This window comes from Rattus norvegicus, chromosome 7, assembly GCF_021556685.1.
Source record: "Rattus norvegicus strain SHRSP/BbbUtx chromosome 7, alternate assembly SHRSP_T2T, whole genome shotgun sequence".
NCBI lineage: Eukaryota > Metazoa > Chordata > Mammalia > Rodentia > Muridae > Rattus > Rattus norvegicus.
This window is the reverse complement of record NC_141540.1, coordinates 15,412,003-15,433,202: the sequence shown is the minus strand read 5'-3', so window position 1 is coordinate 15,433,202 and position 21,200 is coordinate 15,412,003. Positions and strand designations below refer to the sequence as shown.

Sequence of the window (21,200 nt, the reverse complement as noted above, 5' to 3'; positions counted from 1 at the left end):
GCAACACTTGTGGGGCTCGAGTCTTCACCGACCCTCACTTCCCCGAGAGAGAGAGAGAGAGAGAGGGGGGGGGGGGCGCACAGCTGAGAACTTCTCCTGGTGTCCCTCCGGGTGCCTCCTGCTGACTCAAGCCAAGGCATGATTCTGCTCAAGCCCGACTGTCTCTGCTAGGTCATTTCACCGCTGTTATTAACCCGCCTCTACCAAACTGAACTGCCGGTGGGTCCATGTGGGAAGTGTTTGCGAGCAGACCAAACTGCCCCTGCTGTCTGTGAACGGAACTGCTGATTTCCAGACAACACAGATGGGAGTTGCTCTAAAGAAGCTTTCTAAACAGGTCCACTTCCCGCCATAGCCTTTCCTTTCCACTGCCTCTGGTGGGTAGTGGGTTACAAGGAAGGTTAAAACATTTAAGAGCCATCCTTAAAAACCGGATTTGAAAAAAATGAAAGTTATGTAGGGTCATACTCTCCAGAAAGCACCCTGCAAGCAGAGTGCAGCCTGGAGAGCAGGCTACCCTCAGACTCAGTGCCCAACACTCTCGGAACTGGTCTTCTCACCACCTTGAGCTCCCACCCCGTGGGCACCTGCCCATTGCCTAGGTACTCCCCTGCATGAGCACAAGGAGGCAGTGGCTGGACAATGGACACACACACGCACACCCTGCACGAGGACCGGGGATGGCTCAACAGTACAAGGGTGTACTAGCAGCAATGGACAGTAGAATGGTAGTTCACTGCTCTTGGGCACAGCAGGAATCTGTGAATAGTCACTTCAGTCCCCACACACCCCTTTGTCAAGCAGGGCAACCCCCTTCCCGGTTGCTGCTCAGGACCCAGTGCATAACAGAAAACAGAAGTGCCATACAGAGGGGCAGGGCAAGAAGGGGCCCCAAGGACAGAGATGAGGGACTGAGCCCTCTGGCACCTGAGGAAGAGACATCTTGGTGACCCTGTTGTCATTGCTTATCCCTCCTGATATCAGTGTCTCTCTGATGGACAAATCTCCAGAGAGGGCAGGGAGTGGTTCTCACCCCAGTGGTCATCCTGACCTCCGTCTGGAGGCTCCCTCATACAAGTTCCACTATGGAAATCTGTAATGAGGCTCTGCCCATCCCAAGTCACCACTCCTCCAGTGATTCATGCCAGTGTCAAAGCCTGGATCCAGGCAAGGCCCAGTCCTCGGCGACTAACCAGGGTAGGGCCGCTGGATCAAGCAAACAAAAAGCAGACCCAGAGGGTCTGAAAACTAGCAGTTTTAACCAGCGGCTTTCAGAGGAAACATGTTTCTTGGTAGTGTGGAACACGGTGCAATGTTAAACAGCCATGGAAATGAGTTCCCTGCATTTTACCTGGTGACCTGGTCAAGGAGCTATAGACTGAGGACCACTGAGAGGAGTTGAACAGAAGTCTGGACAGTGGAGTCAAGCCTGGGCCCATCATACCCCTGAGCTCTGACTAAGCCAGGGAGCCAAAGGCTCAGGGCAGTGGCAGGTCCAGGCCCTCCAGCTCTGGGGGGCTTTCTCCCTCCTCCAAGGCTCAAGCCCCATCCAGGTTCCCTCAAGCCAGCATCCACTTGCTCAGTCCAGCACAGACTCCCACACTTGTTCATAAATGCCTTGGTCCTGGTCCTGAGAAATTTCCCAGCCTGTGGTCTATGTGGGCACATCCTGCAACTCTGGGCTGGAAAGCAGAGGCAGCACTGGTAGGAATGGCTTGTGATATGTGAATTCACGAAGTGGCCTGGCATCTGCCCTATCTGCAGATGGTGAGGGCTGCCAGCCCAGCTCTGCTCCCCAAGTCCTCAGTGTCCAGTACAAAGCAGACACAGATGCTGATGGCAGGCACAGACATCACCAGTACGATGCAGGAGGGTGACTCCTAATTCCAGCCCACCTCAGGTCCCCCAACGTACATTCTGTGGGAACCCTCTTAGCCTTTAAGAGTGTTCTACAGATGGGCCCACGCTCCCCAGAACCAAGCAGAGCATGCCACAGACATGGTAAGTGCTCATTCCTCTCAACTGTCCCCACACACTCAAACAGAAAACCCTGTCTCACTATGGCCGTGAGAAATCTCACCCAAGGATCTGTCGGTGGGACCATGGGAAAGGCCCAGAGGGCTGCCGGCCACTAACCATGCATGGCAGGAACACCAGCCTCCCGAGGCTGCCTGCGCGACCCAACCACATCAATACCCGCATCCTCGGAAACAGTGAGACAGGAAGAAAAGTGGCCTCGGCAGGAACTGCGCTGAAGGGACCCGAATGTGAGCACAGCCTCTGGGACCCCAATTTGCGATGGAGTAGCTTGTCTAAAATACACAGGTCTGCTCTGCACGGTCACTCAGACCTATAATCCCAGGAGTCCGGAAACAGAGCTAGGGAGTACCAGGAACTCAAGGCCAGCCTGGGCTACACAAACAGGGCCAGAGAGACGGCTGAGCAGCTCGTACGCTGTCAAGCCTGACCACCTGAGCTTCACCTTTGGGACCCTAGAGATGGAAGAGAGTGTCTCCTTCACTGTACTCTGACCCCCCCCCAGGCCACACCGCTGACACACACAGCCTCACGTAATATTTAAAAGAGAAAAGGCAGGGCTGGGAACATGTCCATGGTAGAGCACTTGTCTGTCACGTGTTGGGGCCGGGGACCACATTCCAGGAAGAATGGCAGGTCCCAGACCAGCCTCGTCTACAGTGAGGCATCTTAGGCTACATAGCAAGACCCTGTCTGAAAACAAAGCAGAAAACCCACATAAACAATTAACAAAGAGCAGTAATGATTAGAAAAACTAGAGATGGCAGACACTAGGATTCAGGCCTGTGAATGAGCGTGGACTACAAGGCCCGCTTATCTCAGTGTTGACAGCAACCATCTGAACAGGTGGATGGGAACACCCACTGTCTACATAAACGTCTCCCCACAGCCTAGGGGTTCTCAACTCCACGCTGTCCCTCATCTAACTTCCCTTCCTTACTCTGCACTGAGCCCCACTGTCTGGGCCACAATCACCTCACACAGTCGCCTGTCCCTGCCTGACAAGTCTACAGTACCCAAGGAAGTGATACCAGGATCAAGTTTCCAATGGTGACCACACATAGTACCTTCCCCAACCTCCCTAACCCCAGCAAGCACTGGCCGTGCCACGGCACCACTGCCCACCATCCATGACTCTAGTGTCCCCTCTGCCACCGGTCCAGGCAAAGCAGACTGACACTTTATGTTCATCACCTCCAGGACTTGCATGTGTCCCATGCTGTGGGGTCCTCAGGCATCTCGGCTGTACTCTGCTGTGCCATCAGGCTCTTGCCCAGAGTCCCCAAGGGGTGACAAAGGCCCTCTCCAGCCCCTAGAATCCACAAGACACCCCAGGCTTCAAATCAAGTTTAATAAATAAAATAGCATTGGGCAAAGGCAGTCTCGCATCACAGTGTCCTCGGTGGGGCGAGGGACAGTCGAGTCCAGCCGCACAGGCTCAAACAGCACCGCTCTGCCAACACCGGGCGGAGCTGCCTGCCCAGGGACCCCACTCCAAATTGTAAACACCAACATAAATAAAATGAGGGAGGCCGAGGACAAGATGGACCCAGCCACCTGCCAGGAGCCTCCAAAGAAACGAGACCCGCAGGCAGGACAGGTGGGAGGCAGGGTAGTGCTTCCAGAGCGGTGCCCAGAGCGGCCCGAGGAGAGGGGCAGGAAGGGAGCAGATCTGCTCCTCACTCGCCTGGGTTGCTGAGGCCCCACCACGGCACAGGGTGGGGAGCGCAGGCAGGAGGCAGTTGGGGTATAAAGTGCGGCTTTTCCTGAAGTGAGACGGCAAAGGGCCGAGAAGGGCGGCCACAGGGCGAGGTATATGGCTCTGTGCCCCAAAGTCCCACGCTGAGCCAAGGCTGGAGGGGCAACCCCGCAGTGGTGGGCAAAGAGCTGGCCTGTGGAGGGTGCCTGGGCAGAGGCTGCTGGTGCGGGAAGAGTCCTGCCCAAAGCCAGGCAGCACCGCCTGCCCAGCCTCTGCGGCTGAGGGGCCAGTGGCTGGCTCCGTGACTCCATGGTGCGGAGTGTGGTGCTGGGTGCTGAGGTCTGGGGTCTGTGTGGCCCTGGCCACTTCACTGAATCCCATCATTTTGTGACGCAGAGAAGGTCCCACACAGGCCTGCACGGGAAGGGGTCAGGAAGACTGACTCGCAGGCCTGGCAGTGCCGCCACGCCCATGCTGAGCACACACACCCACAGACGGCCAGCGGTCAACAGGTCATCACATTGCACCTACGGGGAACCAAAAGCAAAGGTCAGTGGCCAACCCACCCAGGTCTCGCCCATCCTGACCGCCACCCCCACCCAAAACACAGCTCTGGCTTCTGCCTGGATAGACGGGGCAGAGGGGCGAGCCTGGTGCCTGTACCCACTTGCAGCATTATGGACCAGGAACAATGAAAACTAAAGCTGAAGAGGAGGAGAAAGAAGGCTGCGGCTGCCCACGGCAGGCAGCTGCGGCCCTGGGCACCGGCCAGCCTGCTCACGCTCCAGCCTGCGGAAGGCACTAAGAGTGACACTCACTGTGACAGGGGCTCTGCGTGCAGTGTGGAGGCTGGGCACGCTGGGTGGCCAGTTAGGAAGGGATTCACATCCCCAATGCCAATGAGTCCAAATTCAGTGACCGACAAGGCCACCTGTGCTGGAGCCATGGGCTCTGCAGGGTCGCCATTCAGAGCCACAGGGCTGGACACAAGGGGCAGCTCCTCAGGGAGGGCAAGGTCCACAGCCAGCCTGGGGCTGGTGGCCGGCTCTGGAGCAGCAGCCGCCGGTGGGAGTTCAGTCAGTGGGAGTTCAGCCGAGGTGGCCAGGCTAGTGGGCTGCTGGAGCGAGGGCACGGCAGGGGGTTCATCCAGCTGCTGGAAGGGACTCGGTCCTGGCTCTGAGGACGGGAGGTCATCCGAGTCCACTCCGGGCTGATCAAGCCCACCAGCTTCGATGTCCGCACTCAGAGGCTCTGAAAGGAGAAGTGAGAACGGCCTGAGCAGAGGCTCAGCTCCCCTCAGATCTCATTTATGCGAGGCCTCCTCACAAGAAACCAGCCATGCCAATGGGTCTAGCCAGAGACTATGAGGTCAAGAGAGGGCCATGTCCTCAACATTAGAAACAGGAATCAGAGGCCCAGGAGATAGAGCATGAGGGCTCTACTGGACATGGTGGCACTGGACAGTTCTTCAAACCCATACGCACAAACACAGGGGCCACTGAAGTGATGCCTCTGCCGAGAAGCAGGCCTCGCTGGAGCAGCTTCTTCCCTATTCACGTCCCCTGTGTGAATGCACTTCTGTCACCTCCCAGCCACAGGGTAAACGGGGTTGGCACCTGGGGGCAGGACCAAGCAGGCCCACTGCTCACTGTGGGAACTAACTGCCGAGGGCCTGTCCTCACCCACAGCCCCACCTCATGTCGACTCACCCACGGGCACCCTTGTCTCAGACTGCAGCCGGGCATGGCCATCAGGGTCAAGACCATCCAGGTCCTGTTCAGTATCCCTGTGGAAAGAGAGCTGTAAAGAGGGAAGAAGGACCCCACCAGGAGGGGCTACCCCACACCACACCACGCCACCCTGGCCAGATGGCTAGAATGAGCACGCACGTGGTTCCGGAGGAGACGAACTTCCTCCGACCCAGCCTCGTCTGCTGGGCAAAGTAGTCATAGCGCTCAGACTTCTTCCACAGGTAATAATACTCCACACACTCGCCCACTGACCGCGTGCGGACCTGTGTGAACCACAGGCATGCTGTGGGCCTTACTGCAGGGCCCCATGAGGCCTCACCTACTGCCTCTAGTCCCCACCCCACCAACCAGCACCCGGGGCCTTCTTCCCAGACACCATGAGCGCCAGCCTCCTGCACCTCAGACCCATGCACCAGGACATTTGTGCTTCTCCACACAGACAGACAGAGCCTGCAGCCAGAGCAGCGAAGTCAGGATGCTGACCCATGGGGACAGCCACTATCATTGTGAAATGACCTTGGAGCCATCCTGAAGACACAGCTGAGGACACAACTGCACTGTCAACAACGCAAGAGACACATCTCTACAAGAGTGCTCCAGGGTGCCCAGGAAGAAAGCCCACCCTGCATGTGGGTGGGGTCCAGAATGAATCACAAAGGAAACTAGAAGGCAGCTGAGCACCCCACCTCCCTGTTTCCTGAGAAAGAACTGAGTGTGACCAGCTGCCCGTATTCCTATCACCAGGGTGACTGTGTCCCCAGATCAACCAATAACAGATGTCCTTAGGATGTTTGTGGCCAGAGCTTTGGTCACAGCGACAAGTAAGTGACTAATACAGAAAACTGGTCCTGAGAGGAGGTGGTCCACAAGTGTCTGGGAGGACCGTGAAAGTTTCATGGCCTCCCTGGTGGGAACCCAGAAGAGCAAAATGTGGAGAGAAACGTGCACAATGGAAGCCATGAGCTCCCCAAAAGGAACAAGGCTGGCCTAAGACTACTCTGTTACCTTTGACAAAAATTCTAGCTGCCTCCTGGTTCCTGAACACTGAGGTGGAACTCAAAAGTAACAGACAGAGCTGGACACAGCAGTGCACGCCTTTAATCCCAGCACTCAGGAGGTGAAGGCAGGTGGATGTCAGGGAGTTCAGGCCAGCCTGGTCTACAGAGTGAGTTCCAGGACAGCCAGAGCTACACAGAGAAACTCTAAGTGGTCTTTGCTACTTTATGGGTTCTTTTTCCCACCCTTTATCTTCCTCAAACCCCAATTCACTCCCTATCACTAGACAGGAGAGAAAGAAGGACAGAAAGGAGGGGGAGAGACAGAAGGAGGAAGATCCCTGAATCAGAGCAAAGAAACGCAAGGTTCAGAGGAAGCAAACTTCACTCAAGATCGCAACTGCAGGTCTGCCTCCAAGCACTGAATCCCTGGGCTCTGCACAGGGCGAGCAGCCCTGAGCTCTGCACAGGGCGAGCAGAGAGAGCACAGAACCCACCATGGAGCATACCAATTGTGAAGACCCAAACCCACTTAAAAAGAGCCCTGAACTGAGGTCCCTGAAGGGGCCCTTTCCTCAAAACAAGTGTCCCAGGAAAGTGACTCCCCGAGGTGCAGAAGCCACTGCAGCCCTGGCCCAAGAGGCCACCACATGCTAGGCTGGCAAAAAAAAAAAAAAAAAAAAAAACACAAGTGCAAGGAGCCATGGAGGCTTGCAACAATGTTCTGGAAACCCTGGGGTGCCACCTTGTAAAGTGGTGACGGGGAAGCCCAGATTCCCATGGAGACACCAGGATGCTGGTGGTGCCAGGACCACAGGACATCTGCCAAGGAAGCTGCAGGCATGGAGTGGAACTGGCCCCAGGAGGTTACATGTGCTGTGGGCAACTCAGCCACAGTGCCGGGGCGCGCGCCTTAGACCACTGGAGCCCAGAGGAATCCACCATGAGCAGGCGTGAGCTGGGCACTGGACTCTGCTGTGTGCAGCGCTTAGCTGGCCTCCCTGCGCTATGCAATAGAACAGCAATGCGCACGGAGCACCACTGTATAGAAAATGGAACTCGGGTTTGCTTTGGGTTGTTCTGCTGGATTGTGTTGGTTTTTGTTTTTTTGAGACAGGGTTTCTCTGTGTTCTAGCTGTCCTAGAAATCACTCTGTAGACCAGGCTGGCCCCGAACGTCTTTAAGCCCATGTGCACCATGTCCCTGGCAACTGACTTATTTCCTGTGTCTGAGGATTTGCCTGTATGCGTGAGCACTGAGTCAGCAAGCGCCACGGAGGACTCAAAGGTCACAGGACCGGGGGTGGGGGAGAAGGAGCCTGCGCTTTCCGTCAGTGGTAAAGGCATCTGATGAATACCTGGGAAGCCATGCACAGGCAGCACAGCTGGGGTGAGGGGAGGGGACGCCTCACCCACCTTGTTGGCCTGAATCAGATGGAAGTTCTTCCCGTGAACACGGAAGCCATGTTCAAAGTTCCTGCACTCCTCCTCGCTCCAGGCACACAGCCCATCTGCAAACAGACGGACTGCTTAGCCAGCTCGGGGCAGCAGAGCCAGGGGAGCCAGGGCTGCAGCTCACCTCGGACTCGGGGGCAGCAGAGAGAGCCAGGGGGAGCCAGGGCTGCAGCTCACCTCAGACTCGGGGGCAGCAGAGTCAGGGGGAGCCCAGGGCTGCAGCTCACCTCAGACTCGGGGGCAGCAGAGTCAGGGGGAGCCCAGGGCTGCAGCTCACCTCAGACTCGGGGGCAGCAGAGTCAGGGGGAGCCCAGGGCTGCAGCTCACCTCAGACTCGGGGGCAGCAGAGTCAGGGGGAGCCCAGGGCTGCAGCTCACCTCAGACTCGGGGGCAGCAGAGTCAGGGGGAGCCCAGGGCTGCAGCTCACCTCAGACTCGGGGGCAGCAGAGCCAGGGGGAGCCAGGGCTGCAGCTCACCTCAGACTCGGGGGCAGCAGAGTCAGGGGGAGCCCAGGGCTGCAGCTCACCTCAGACTCGGGGGCAGCAGAGAGAGTCAGGGGAGCCCAGGGCTGCAGCTCACCTCAGACTCGGGGGCAGCAGAGAGAGTCAGGGGAGCCAGGGCTGCAGCTCACCTCAAACTCGGGGGCAGCAGAGAGAGTCAGGGGAGCCAGGGCTGCAGCTCACCTCAGACTCGGGGGCAGCAGAGAGAGTCAGGGGAGCCAGGGCTGCAGCTCACCTCAGACTCGGGGGCAGCAGAGAGAGTCAGGGGAGCCAGGGCTGCAGCTCACCTCGGACTCGGGGGCAGCAGAGCCAGGGGAGCCAGGGCTGCAGCTCACCTCAGACTCGGGGGCAGCAGAGAGAGTCAGGGGAGCCAGGGCTGCAGCTCACCTCGGACTCGGGGGCAGCAGAGCCAGGGGAGCCAGGGCTGCAGCTCACCTCAGACTCGGGGGCAGCAGAGAGAGTCAGGGGAGCCAGGGCTGCAGCTCACCTCGGATCACCTTCACATTGAACCTCAGCCTGCGCAGGGCCTCCTCCACATTGAAATTACACTTCACCAGCTCGTACAGCGCCTAGGGCAGAGCGGTTGACCTTTTTCACCAGTCTACCAGGGCTGGCACAGAGCTTACCTACACCACAGCCCTAGGGCCACATGCTGCCCCCACAGCATGGCTCCCACAGCCACAATGGTGCTTATATCTTGGCCATGACAGCTGTCAGGAGTGCCTACACTGTCATACCAGGAGTGGCATGAAGCACTGACACCACTGTCCCTCACAAGTGGGTTCAATGTGAGCTCCATCCCACTGGCCATACTGTCTGACACCCCCTGGCTGCCTGGCTGCTGCTCAACACGTGGCCCCTACCTGTTCACTGTCCTTCACCACCTCGCCCTCTGGGATCTGGGGGCCAGCCATCTCCTGCCACCGCCGCTTCACTGCCCTGTACAGGAACTCCTCCACCTCCCGCTCTGGGAGCACGGTGGGGCTCCACAGCAGCTGGTCTTCATTTTCATAGACTGTGGAGAGAGGCTGAGAGTCAGGAGTGGCAGTGGCCACCCACAGTGGGGGAGCAGGGCAGGCACCTCAGCACCTCCCAATGGGTAGCACCAACTCCAGACACCAGAGCTCAGCATCAGCCATGGACGCAAGCCAGCTACAGGCTCTCGGGGAGAAGTCAGGATGCAGTGTGCAGACGGCAAACTTGAGGTGTGAAGCCAGTGGAATGAACCTACCAGGAGGTCACAGGTAACTCTGGAGGAGCTGTATGTACTCTTAGGATGTGTCAAAAACACAACAGATACCTCGGAGATGGTGCCACCCAGTGTGGCCATCTGCAGACAGAGTTCCAGTCCTCAGCAGACAAGGGCAGGAGCGCAGGGTAACACAGCATGCAGAGAGCAGGGCACCTCCCCGTCCATGATGCCAGCACTAGAGGGCACTGGCCGGAGGATCAGCTCAGGGCCAGTCTCAACACAGAATTTCTAGGCCAGCCTGGACTACAAGAGACCCCGTCTCAACAGAGTAAAATGAAGCATACAAACAACACATTCGGACATTGGAACACACAGACCGAAGTCTACGAATAATCCATTGACTCTGTCATTTAAAAGTTCATACGAGCACAGCGTGGTGAGCGCATCTTTAATCAGAGCACTCAGGAGGAGGAAGCGGGCGATCTCTGAGTTTGAGGCCAGCCTGGTCTACAGAGTTCCAGGACAGCCAGGGCTATAAAGAGAAAATTTGTGCCAAAAATCAAAACAAGTAAAACCAAAAGTGGACCACAGGCCCACAAGGCCTCGCTGACAAACTCTAACACACACTTTGTGGAACCCACTCTCAAGAAAGGCAACTTCAACACTTCCACAGGGCAGCATAACACTGGTGTTAACACCTGATAAAGAACAGAAGAGCGACTGTCGGCCACTGCCCATGAGCACGCACGTGCAGGATGGCATGGGAGAGACAGACACTCGTGTCAATCCTGCAGCAGGCAAAGACTGCACACCCTGTGCTGCCCACCACAGGCCTGGGCCCCCTGCCCTCTGACTTACACCTTCACCCATCCCTAGGCTTCCACTCAGAGCCCACAGCTGAGCACGTAGCTGGGGTTCACCAGGCTGACCTGTCATGTGCTGGGTCACCAGCTAGGCATTTACAGGAGCCAAACTGAGTAAACGGGTCTCCGGGGCATGCCCATGAAGGTTATACCTGGCCCCCAGTCCCTGCCCCGCCCTGCTTCCTGTGCACCACGCGGCAACCCCATGTCACATGCTCCCCATGCCATACTCCTTTGCCTGGGCACATGGAGCCAACAACTAGGAATGAAGCATCTGAAACTGTAAGCCAAAACAGATTTATTTTTATGCCTGTGCACTCATACACACACGCACACATTCATGAGTGAAGTCTGAAATGCACCTTTCTGCTGTCTCTCCCAGGCACGGGTCACAGCAGCGGTCACCAGGAGCTAATACTCTACCGTTATCTGCCTCCCCTCCTGAACCAGCCTCCACGGAAGGAGCCTTTGTGCACGACACCACTGCAGGTCCACAGCTCAGAGGTATCTACACACAGCAAAGAGTACCATATGCAACCAAAGGGCACCACAGCTATCAGAGGAGGGAGCCAAGCCTCCGTCAGTCACCACACATTCGGGAAAGCACAGCCAGCATCATTTGCTGAGAGAACACAGTTGTAAGACGTCGGACCGCAGCAGCCTGTGAGGACAAGCCTTCATGGCGGGGCTGCTCCAGAATGCAGGCCAGCTCAACAGCGGTGAACCCAGAAGACGGTGCCCTTCACCACAGCGGCCTGATCCAGAACACACATGGACACCAACAACAACTCCTCTGCTCACTGAGGTTGGCAGCTGGACAGAGGGGCTCTTCCTCTACCAAGGCATCAGCCCTGAGCACTGTCTCCGAGCACGGCATGGTGGGAAAGAAACAAGGCAGCTCAGCAGGTGAAGGCATTTGCCACCAAGCCTTAGTCTTAGCCGCAGAACCCACACGGGAGAACAATCCTGCAGGCTGTCCTCTGGCCCCCACATGAGAAAGCATGCACACACGTGCATACATACATAAAGTGTAGAAGGTGTGTGTACAAAAACTGTGAAGACAGAAGCTCAAGTGTCCCCAGCAAATGACATATAACATACACAAGAACCCCCAAAGCACCGGCCAGGCACTGTACATGTGGCCGGAAGATGGAGGCCATGCTGATATCAGGAAGGCAGGCGAGCTACAAGCCGGGGGCTACCAGGAACAGAAGCAACCAAGGCTGTGTCCCAAACACACAAATAACTGCTACGCACCACGAAGTGAGCTGAGCAGGGTTAGGCCCACAGAGCAGGGTGCGGACAATCAGGCAGCAACTGCAGTGCCCGCACAGTGAGGCAACTAGGGACAATGTGACACCAACCAAGAGGTGAGGCAAGGTGCAACCAAGGAGCACCCACCTGGCAGCAGTGCTCAGCAGCGAGCACTCTGCGGGCAGTCCGCAGTGGGCTGTGCAGGTGACGTGCTGTGTACCTGTCTGTCACCACGGGTCCCTGAGCCTGTGGTCAGTGGGCACACCCTGCACAGCCCACATCCCCGCACTCGGCCCCTACAAGGTCCCTGCCCCAGCTGCTCAGCATGGCAGCAAGTGCTCCAAGGCAGTCCTGGCCCTGCTCAGGGCAAAAAGTCCTAACAGGCAGTCGCCTCCCAGATCAAGGGACAGCTGGGGAACTCAGGAGCGGCAGGTGTATTGCCTCAGGGCAGGCCCAATCAGGGAAAGGTGCAGCCAGTGATGTGGCAGAGGCAGGGCAGTGGGGGTGGGAGCCAAGGCTTGGGCAAGGGCTGTTACCCTAGAGCTGGGCTAAGAGTGGTGAGCTCTGCCCACACACAAAAAAGCAGGCGCTTTCAAAAATGGCAGCTATTCCTGGGGCCCCTGGGCAGGACCCCACTAGGTCTCCTAAAACACTTACTCTTGTCACAATGTCGGTTCAAGTGCAGGATGTTGAGGTCAGCTTGGAATTGAGGCCCTACCATGATCTCCTGTAGAGACAAAGGCCAGGGTCACAGTCAGGAAGTGACCAGGGCACCATGGGCTTCAAGCAGAGGTTGTCACAAAGAGCTGTGGGCCTGCCTGCCGATACGCATTTCCATACTGTGTGCGTGAGACAGAACAGCCTGCTGCCTGGCCCTGTACACCAGTGCAGGACACTGGGCCAACCATGGACTCAGTCATCCCCACAGCAGCAGAGCCACAGCCCGAGTCCACACATACAGCGGGGCCCACCCACCACTGAAGCCACAGGGCCCTCCTGCCTCTCAGACAGGCCTCAAAGCCCACGGGCCCTGCCAGCACGGGGTGATGGATGGAGTGACCACGCAGCCCCACACCTTCTTGCACTTGTTGGCGGGAAGGGCGTCCTCTTCGGTGTCGGAGGAGGCTGAGGAGCCTGGGCCGTTGTCACCAGACAAGAACCGGGCTGCAGGCAGAGAGGTGGTGAAGGGCACCCACCGGGGTGCAGCTGGCCCTTCCTGAGGCAGCTCACCCTGCACCCCCCACCCCGCACCATGACCACCCAGCTGCCGGAAGCTGGGAGGCCCGGAGGGCACCTAACGTCTGAAGCTACCACCCCTGAACTGCTTGGCAGAGACCCACTCCTGTCTCAATCCAAACCCACTCTGTGGCAGCTCGCAGGCCAGGACCCCAACCCAACCCGGGCCACCACGGCATGTCCCCTGCAACACACAGCCATGATGGAGGAAGGGCCAGTGACACCTACACCCACTCTGGTTATGAAAGAGGTCCGAGGCCTCATGGGAGGTGACAGATGGGGTGAGGTCGTCAGCGGAGGACTGTGTTTCTTCCTCTTCTTCCCCAGAAAGCAAGTCCTTGGCTATCTGCTCCTTTGAACAGGACAGTAAACGAAGTATGGCAACTGCTGTACCAACACCCAATACCAACACAAAAGGCCAAGCCTGCCGGGGTGAAGGGGACAGAGACGGCCAGCTTAAGCCACCATCTGTGTTAGACCAAGGTACAGACTCCTCCTGCCCTCTGGGCCTCCAGCTCCTTTCCCAGTCACAGTTCCCCGGGATGGCGTCCCTCACCCAGACCAGAACGGGTGTCAGGCCAACCCCAGGCAGGGTTGCCCACGGTCGTGCCAGTGAGGACAGCTCATACTTATTGACACAGTAGTTCCCCCATCATAGGCCTGGCATCCCTCCCACTCAAATCCCACTCAGGACAACCAGGTACCTCCCTGGGCGCTTTTAGGGAGACTCCCACTCACCTTGTCCAAGGTCATGTCTGGGAGGGGTGGAGCCGTGTCACCGCCCTCGCTCTCCTGCTCAGAGATGGGCTCTGACGACTCGTACCCGTACAGTGCGAGCAGCTCATCCAGGGGCATGTCACTGCTCTGGGAAGGAGCACGGGGCCCATCAGAGGATGAAGCCCGTGGTTCTGCCCAAGTCCCGCTAACTCTGAGGCCAGGTCCCCTGTCATTCCTCAGCAAGTCCCCACAGGACAGGACACCTGCATTAGGACCACGGAGGAGGTGAGCAGTGCAGAGACACAGCAGGCTCTGAGGCTGGGCCAGCACAGCACAATGTAAACCCTGTGCATGGGGCTGGACCACGTGGAGCCAAGGAGTGCAACGGGACACAGTCTGGTGAGTCCCCATACCTGGTCGATGAAGTCCTTGTCCAGCTCCTCCTCCGGCCTGTCAGGACCCTGCAGGGCCTCGGCACAGCCTTCTTGGAGGCTGTAGTTCTGTGTCAGGAGCTCAGTGAGGTGAAACTGATGGTCGGCAGAGCCCATGGACACCACTGTGAAAGGATTCAGCAGTAGGCAGGGTGTGGGTCTGAACGGGGTAGGCCAGTCAGGTGATGGTAGAAAGCCATGGAGGGATCTGGTCCCGCAACCACAGTCTTGGCTGCTAATATACACGTGGGGGCACACAGGCAACACCATGCAGGTCACTGGGGGAGTACCAAGTTCTGCTCTCTACTAGTCCACATCCATCTGATGTTTATGGGGGCAGAAGCCTGTAACATTTCACCTTCTTGGGCCCACAGCAGGTGACCAGAAAACTACTAGACACCTTAAAGCCACCAGGCAAGCAGCCACCTCAAGGAGGGCCCTCCTTGGTCATTCGTGGTTAGCTAACCATTAGTCCATAGCTCCCTGATCATTGTGAACACCTCCACCAGACAGGGGACACTGGACCTTTTGAACCCATGCCCCCGCTCAGCCTGGGTCATGCTAAGAACTCTGCCTGTGGAAGTCTGGGACAGACGGGGTGGTACCTGCTGTAGTCTGCAAGCTGGGCTCCCGAGGACAAAGGCTGTGAACAAGGCAGGAGGCCACACGAGGACTCTGCCTCTCCAGAGAGGAGGCCTGCAATGGAAGAGAGGCAGACCTCACGCAGCTACTGAGGCTCGGGTGAGCGCCCAACCACTGGGTAACCTTGAGGACTCCACGGGAAGCAGCCTAGGGACTGTCCAATCACAGCTCCAGGGTAGAGGGACCTTGAAAAGATGAGGCTTGGTGACAGATACAGACATAGAAGGATACACTTGTAACCCTCTTAACAGAAAATGCCAGAACAAACAAAGCAGAGAGTACAGCTGGACTCGAGGGTTCCAGTGGCTGGGGAGAGGACAGTTCGAGGGGTGAAAGCAGGGGCTGAGAGGTCCCACTGTACCCCAGTGACTCCAGGGTGAGTGGCAGCACACTGAGACTCTGGAAAACCAGGACCAAAGATGCCAGGGAAGGGCCTGGACTTGCCCCCACACATATGTGTACTCCCCAACTCCATCAACACTGGCCAAGGCTCCAGTGTCACTGCAGCAGGGTAAACGCCATCTTGTCCCCACACCCCAGCAAAGGACATCCCGTTCATTAAGGAAACAGCCGCTCTCACAGCAGCTAGGTTATACACAGCACATGCTCCCTAAGAATACAGCAATGTTGACAGAGAAAATACTGGTACCAGAGAAAGGAGAGCCCTGTTCCTAGCCAAGGTCCCCATACTGGAAGATGGAGAACCTCTGAAGTGGCCTAGCCAATGCCACCCAAATTGCAGAAAGCAACAAGCCAATTCCAAACAGCATACACGAAACCCACAGAGGGACCCAGAGGAGCAACAACCATCCTCAAACAGGGTGTTCCCGCTTTCAGAAATGACCGGAGGCATAGATGTCTCAGCAGTGGTGTGGGCCCACGATAGGCACAGGCCAGAGACACAAAACTGGAACCTCAGAGACAAGCTCCCCGATGGCCTGAACACACAAGTCCAATACATGTGCCCAAACAAATATATCAACACTGCGTGTGAAAGAACTCATAGACTGGGGAGGAGATACGGGCAAAGCACACATCTGGAAAGCAACGTTGTGTGAGTGAAGATCAAAGACAGCAAGCAGCCCAGCACAGCTCTCCAAAGGCAGGCATATGGCGAGAAGATGCGGAGCTCCTATCAGAACAGAATGCACGGTCCACAAGTAAGTGACACCAGAACAGGCGAAGGGCGTCAGAGCCCAAACGCTAAGGGACAAGTGTGCAGCACCAAAGTCACATGACTATTCACCTCGGTCAGAAGTGGGAGGCTCACATCCACCTGCTGAAGACCAGGCTGAAGACCAGGTAAACCAAACAAAACAACACCACAGCCGAGAGCCAGCAAGCGGGTGAGGTTCTCACATGCACCACGTAAACAAGGCGGGCCCTTGCAAGCACTACTAGGAAACACCCCACGCAGCTGAACCTAGAGAGAGAAGTGGGCCTGTCTGGGCTGAGTGACTGCTCCTGACAGCAGGGCTTCCTTCAGAGGTAATGGAATGCTCTCAAACTGATTGGACTGGCGGTGACACAACTCCGAAATACCAAAAGCCACTCAATTACACACTAAAAGGAAGACAGCACAGGTTTTGTACCTCAGTGAAGTGGCTACAAAAACAAGAGAAAAGAGAAAAGAGAAAAGAGAAAAGAGAAAAGAGAAAAAGAGAAAGAGAGAGAGAGAGAGAGAGAGAGAGAGAGGAGAGAGAAGGGGAGGAGAAGGGGAGGAGGAGGGGAGGGGGGAGGAGGAGGGAAGGGGAAGGGGAAGGGGAAGGGGAAGGGGAAGGGGAAGGGGAAGGGGAAGGGGAAGGGGAAGGGGAAGGGGAAGGGGAAGGGGAAGGGGAAGGGGAAGGGAATGCAGGCTAGAGAGATGGTTCAGTGGTTCAATTCCCAGCACTTGCATGTAACTCCCACAGCCATGTAACTCCAGTTCCACGAGATTCTGCACCCACTTCTGGCAAACACTCAAACACAAAAATAAAGGGGTGTGTTGGTGTGTATTGAGGTGTGTGTGTGTGTGTGTGTGTGTGTGTGTGTGTGTGTGTGTTCGATTTTCAAAAGTTAAAATGCTAAAGTTTAAAATTTAGAACACTGTAGCACTGGGTCCTCAGAGAGGTCGTTTCTTACTCAAGCAAAACCAGAAAGGGCCTCAAACGCCCCCAGCCAGGCCCGTCCCCTGAGCACTGCACCTCGTAGCAAGGGAGCAGTGGGAGGCACCGGGTTGCACCCTCCTAGTAAGAGGCTCTAGTTCAAGAGTGAACACAACCCAACAGACTTTTGAGGGTGCCCCCCACGTGGGGGCAGAGGGCTAAGAAAGAAGATGATGAGGGGCCCACCTGGGGCAGCCACGGGGGCATTCGCCCAGGCACCTGGTATCTTACACTCTGTACCCGGTGTAGTAAGGCAAAGTGTCCAAATCTTGGAACATGGACTAAGACCAGCCCCAAGGGCTAATACTATGAAGCCACAGGGAGAAAGCCCCGGTGTCCTTGGAACTGTGCCCAGTCCTGTCTAGCTCCCTATGGGTGGCTGTCGCTCTCTACACAGGAACTGGCTCTGTCCCCACCATCAGGAACCTTAACTAAGAAGTGGGACACCACAACTGCACAACAGGCTAGCAACAGTCCCCCGGTCTCACTATCTACACAGAGTGGGAATGACCTCCTGCTTCGGGTCAGGGGTCAGGGAGCTGAGAGCAGAACAGTAGGAGACACAGTCAACCTGGGAACCATGCAGCCTGCTCCTTGCCTACTGGGCCAAGTTCATCTCCAGGTGACCCTCAAGGTCCCCAAGACTGACTGACCAAAGCATGTCACTGGACAACCAGGCACATCACTTTAATGCCACTTTAAAGGGTGGGTTCCAAGGCCCTATTTCCCCATGCTGGAAACACTCAAAGACCAGCAAAGCCCCTCAGATCTCTATGTCAGGAGGAAGGGGGAGTCCAGCCTAAGATAATCCAGGTGACAAGACAAACACACTAACGGCTGATCCCCAGCAAGAGGCCAGAGGCAATCAGGTCCTCCAGCAAGAGGATGCGAAGTGGGATGGCATGGACACCACCACCCTGCCTTCTTAGCAAGGAGTCTGGACACAGCACAGGTAGTAGCTCCCGGGCAGGTCTCCCAGGGGGTCTAGGGGACTCCGATCTAGCCAGGCTGAGACTATGGAAGAAGAAAAAGTACTCTCTGGAAGCTGCATCCTGCGATTCCACCTAGCTTCTTGTGAATCACGGACTCCATGCTGTGAGGAAACCCAAGTCACACAGAGGCCTCATGAATGAGTTGTAGCCCACACTCCAAAGGGGTAGAGGCCTCAGCATTAACTAACTCCAAGAATAGTTACCTAGAAACTACAACCCACAAAGGGCCAAGTGGACCCCGAGAAAATGATCCCCATCCACATCCAGGCGAGGGCCCTGTGCCCCTGGTGTCCCAGCCTCGCCCCTCCACTGTGGCGGCTAGGACATCCCGAGAGACAGGTTCAGCCTGTCTCCACCCACATGGAGCTAGGACACGGGACAACAAGGGAGCTAAACCAAGGCACAGGAATGAAGAAAACAAGGGGGAGGCTGGGCAGCTGGGGTCGGAGGTGACATCCTAGGGACCAGATGAGGTGGGACAACTGACAGGCACCGCTATAGGAATTCAGAGTATGAGAAAGGAACCCAGGGGCTGGACGGTCTAAGGATAGGCACAGCGAAGAGATATGGCTTAAACTAAGAACGGGACAAGCCATCACCCCAAAGCCACGGCAGTTTTCTGGGTTCCATCTGCACTGAGACACACATTAACCGAGTAGCTGACACTGAGGACTTCTGGATAACCGTGGCCACTTTTATGAGTTAAAAACACAGATGCGGCAAAACATCCTCTCAGTTATGGGAAGGCACCGCCAGGTTCCCATTGAGATGAGGAAACTGAGACAGACCCCTTCCAAATCCTAGACTCCAGGAGAGCATGTAAGCACAGGCTGGGGAGTCTCCATCACCCACGGCACACAGGGCAGAACAGCCCAAGAGCACCCACTTGGCCACCATGCCCCAAAAGCGGTATCGGTTGATCTGTCTTGCTCGAAAGGTGTGTTTCCCCAAAGTCCCCCTAAAGAAGGAACTAAGCCCCTAAGAACCCTTTGAGTCAACCAGCCAGAGTTGTCCAACGGGGCCCCCAGAGCCCGGCCCTGTGGCCCACGCGCGGGCCTGTTGCTGCCCAAGCTGCCCCACTCGCGCACCGTGCTGAGTTTCAGTACCGGAGTGGCGGATTCGTAGCGCGTCGATAGGGACTGGTCCCGGAGTTCAGCGGCCGCACCCCGAGGTGCAGGTCAGCTCTGGGCTGAGCGCCGCAGCCCCGCACCCGCGGGGAGGCCCGCGCTCTCGCTCCCACAGCCAGACGAACTCCACGCGCGAAACTTTCGGCTCGCAGAGCGCCGTCGACTCCGCGCCCTGCTCATCCCCAGTGCGCTGGGATACGGTCCCCGCGCCGCCGTCCGGGACGCCAGCACCGCACACCCACCCCGTCCGCGGCGCCCTCCCGCCGCGCGGCCCCGGGTCTCGGCCCCGCACTCGGCCGCCCGCGCCTCGCGCCCCTCCCCCCCGGCCCGCGCATGCGCACCGTGAACGAGATGGAGGGGGGGTCGTCGGGCGCTCACGGGGCTCATGCTCCGCCCGGGAACAGTGGGGAGGCTCGAGGCGCTCAGACTGGGAGAGCATGGGTCGGACCCGGTCGACCCAGGGCACGTGTGGGAGGGGCCGCTACCCAGCCGCTCACTCACCTCCGCCATGGCCGAGCGTGCGCGCGGGAGGCGGTGGCCGCGCGGGTCCCCGGATGCGGTGCCGCGCGCTTATTGGCGGAGGAGCTGGGAGGCGGAGTGGGGCGGGACCGCGGGAGGCGCGTAGTAGGTGTGCTGGGGCGGAGCGGAGGTCTATAGCCTGGGTCTGGTGTACCCGCCCAGACATCAGCCAACCAGCTGATTCCTGTGTGGATGCTCAGCCACATAGGGGAACGTCCACAAGTGAGGGAGATGGCGCCAAAGTGAGGGGAACAATCCACAGGTGAAGAACAGTCTACAAGTGAAGAGGGTTCCACAGGTTAGGGGGACGAGCTAGCGGTGAGGGGTTTTGGTCCTGAAGTGAAATGGGAATGGTCTGGAGCTGAGGGGAAGTGATGGGTAATGGACTAGAGGGGAGTAGGGATAGTCCACAGATGAAGGGGACAGTCCACAGGTGAAGGTGATGTCCTGCAGTGAGGGGGGATGGTCTAGACATGAGAGGAGACAACCCGCAGGTGAAGACACTGTTGACTGAAGTGTGGGCTCCAGACCCAGCCTGGAAGGGAAGGTCCGGTTAAATGGTGAGACTGTGCTCTTCAGAACTGCCAGAGGAGGGAGAGCTGTAGAAGCCTCCAAGTTCTGTCAACAACACGAAACACTTGATATTTAATGACCTACAAGACGAGGGAAATGCCACAGAAGCCTCTCAGACTTGATTGCTGGAACTGAATTCAGATCTAAAGATCACTGTCAAGTTTCCCAAAATTGGTAACTAGTTTATGGGTCTGCAAGAGTACAATCTTAATTTGGAAAGTCACAGTGAAGCCAGGTGTGGTAGCTCACACTGATTAGCCTACCGTTGAGGAGGCTAAGGCAGGCTTGCTATAAGACCAAGGCCTGGGCTACTTTGGCAATGTTTTAGTCTATAACCCATGGTAAAGTCACTAGCCCAGGCCAAATTCCATCCCTAGTCCCCACATAGGGACTTACAACTGCCTGTAACTCCAGATCTAGGGGCTTCAGTGTTCCCTGCTGGCCTCCCCTTGAAGCTCTACATGCACTCAGGCACATACACAGAAAATAAAATAAACGTCTCAAAAAAAAAAAAAAAAAGCCCCACAAACAAAAGTGTATCTTAATCAGGGCTTCCTTGCAGTAAAGGGACACCATGACCAAGGCAAGTCTTATAAATGCAAACATTTAATTGGGGCTGGTTTACAGTTTGAGAAGTTCAGGCCATTTTCATCATGGTGGGAAGCATGGCCTCATGCAGGCAGACTTAGCGCTGGAGGAGCCAAGAGTTCTTGATCTGAAAGCAGCCAGAAGGGTCAGATTCCACACTGAGCACACTTGAGCAAATGTATGAGACCTCATAGTCCACTTCCACAGTGACACACTTTCTCTGGCAAGGCCCCACTCACAGCGCCAATCCCCATGGGCCAAGCATTGTCAAACCACCACACGGTAATGGAGAGCTGGCTCAGTGGTTAAGAGACTCTTGCAGAGGACTCAGGTTTGGTTCCCAGCTTACGCGTGACAGCTCACGACCATCTGTAACTCCAGAGGCTTTGCCAGCGTGGCTCAGTCTTCCCTCCACACAGCCCTGCCCCTTCACCCTATGGCTCAGTACATGAACGTTTTTTCAAGAAGGAACCCACGAGCAACTGT

The 21,200-nt window shown here is 56.9% G+C and overlaps 1 protein-coding gene across 22 annotated transcripts; it reads right to left on the bottom strand.

The window, feature by feature from the left end:
* Positions 1–3,368: 3,368 nt before the first annotated feature.
* Positions 3,369–19,583, bottom strand: Mier2 (MIER family member 2). Of its 22 annotated transcripts, none has more exons than XR_015624168.1 (15): positions 19,536–19,583; positions 14,735–14,956; positions 14,112–14,254; positions 13,720–13,845; positions 13,210–13,333; positions 12,821–12,909; positions 12,403–12,472; positions 9,300–9,451; positions 8,924–9,005; positions 7,898–7,992; positions 5,626–5,750; positions 5,446–5,522; positions 5,221–5,298; positions 4,555–4,987; positions 3,372–4,263 (listed from the first exon to the last, which is right to left on the bottom strand). XR_015624168.1 is itself a non-coding variant. In NM_001394321.2 (14 exon segments), coding segments are annotated over 14 exon segments (1,638 nt in total). In that variant the 5' UTR covers positions 19,545–19,565; the 3' UTR covers positions 3,369–4,241.
* Between the last annotated feature and the right edge of the window lie 1,617 nt (positions 19,584–21,200).

What these genes read in the sequence shown, in the direction of transcription:
- Mier2 (XM_087557768.1), bottom strand. Translation starts at nt 19,544, where the DNA reads ATGGCGGAGGTGAGTGAGCGGCTGGGTAGCGGCCCCTCCCACACGTGC. An exon ending in ATCTGATTCAGGCCAACAAG is followed by an intron (nt 5,751 to 7,897) that starts GTGGGTGAGGCG and finishes TGGTTCACACAG; the next exon opens with GTCCGCACGCGGTCAGTGGG. An exon ending in TGAGACAAGGGTGCCCGTGG is followed by an intron (nt 4,988 to 5,445) that starts GTGAGTCGACAT and finishes TTCTCCTTTCAG; the next exon opens with AGCCTCTGAGTGCGGACATC.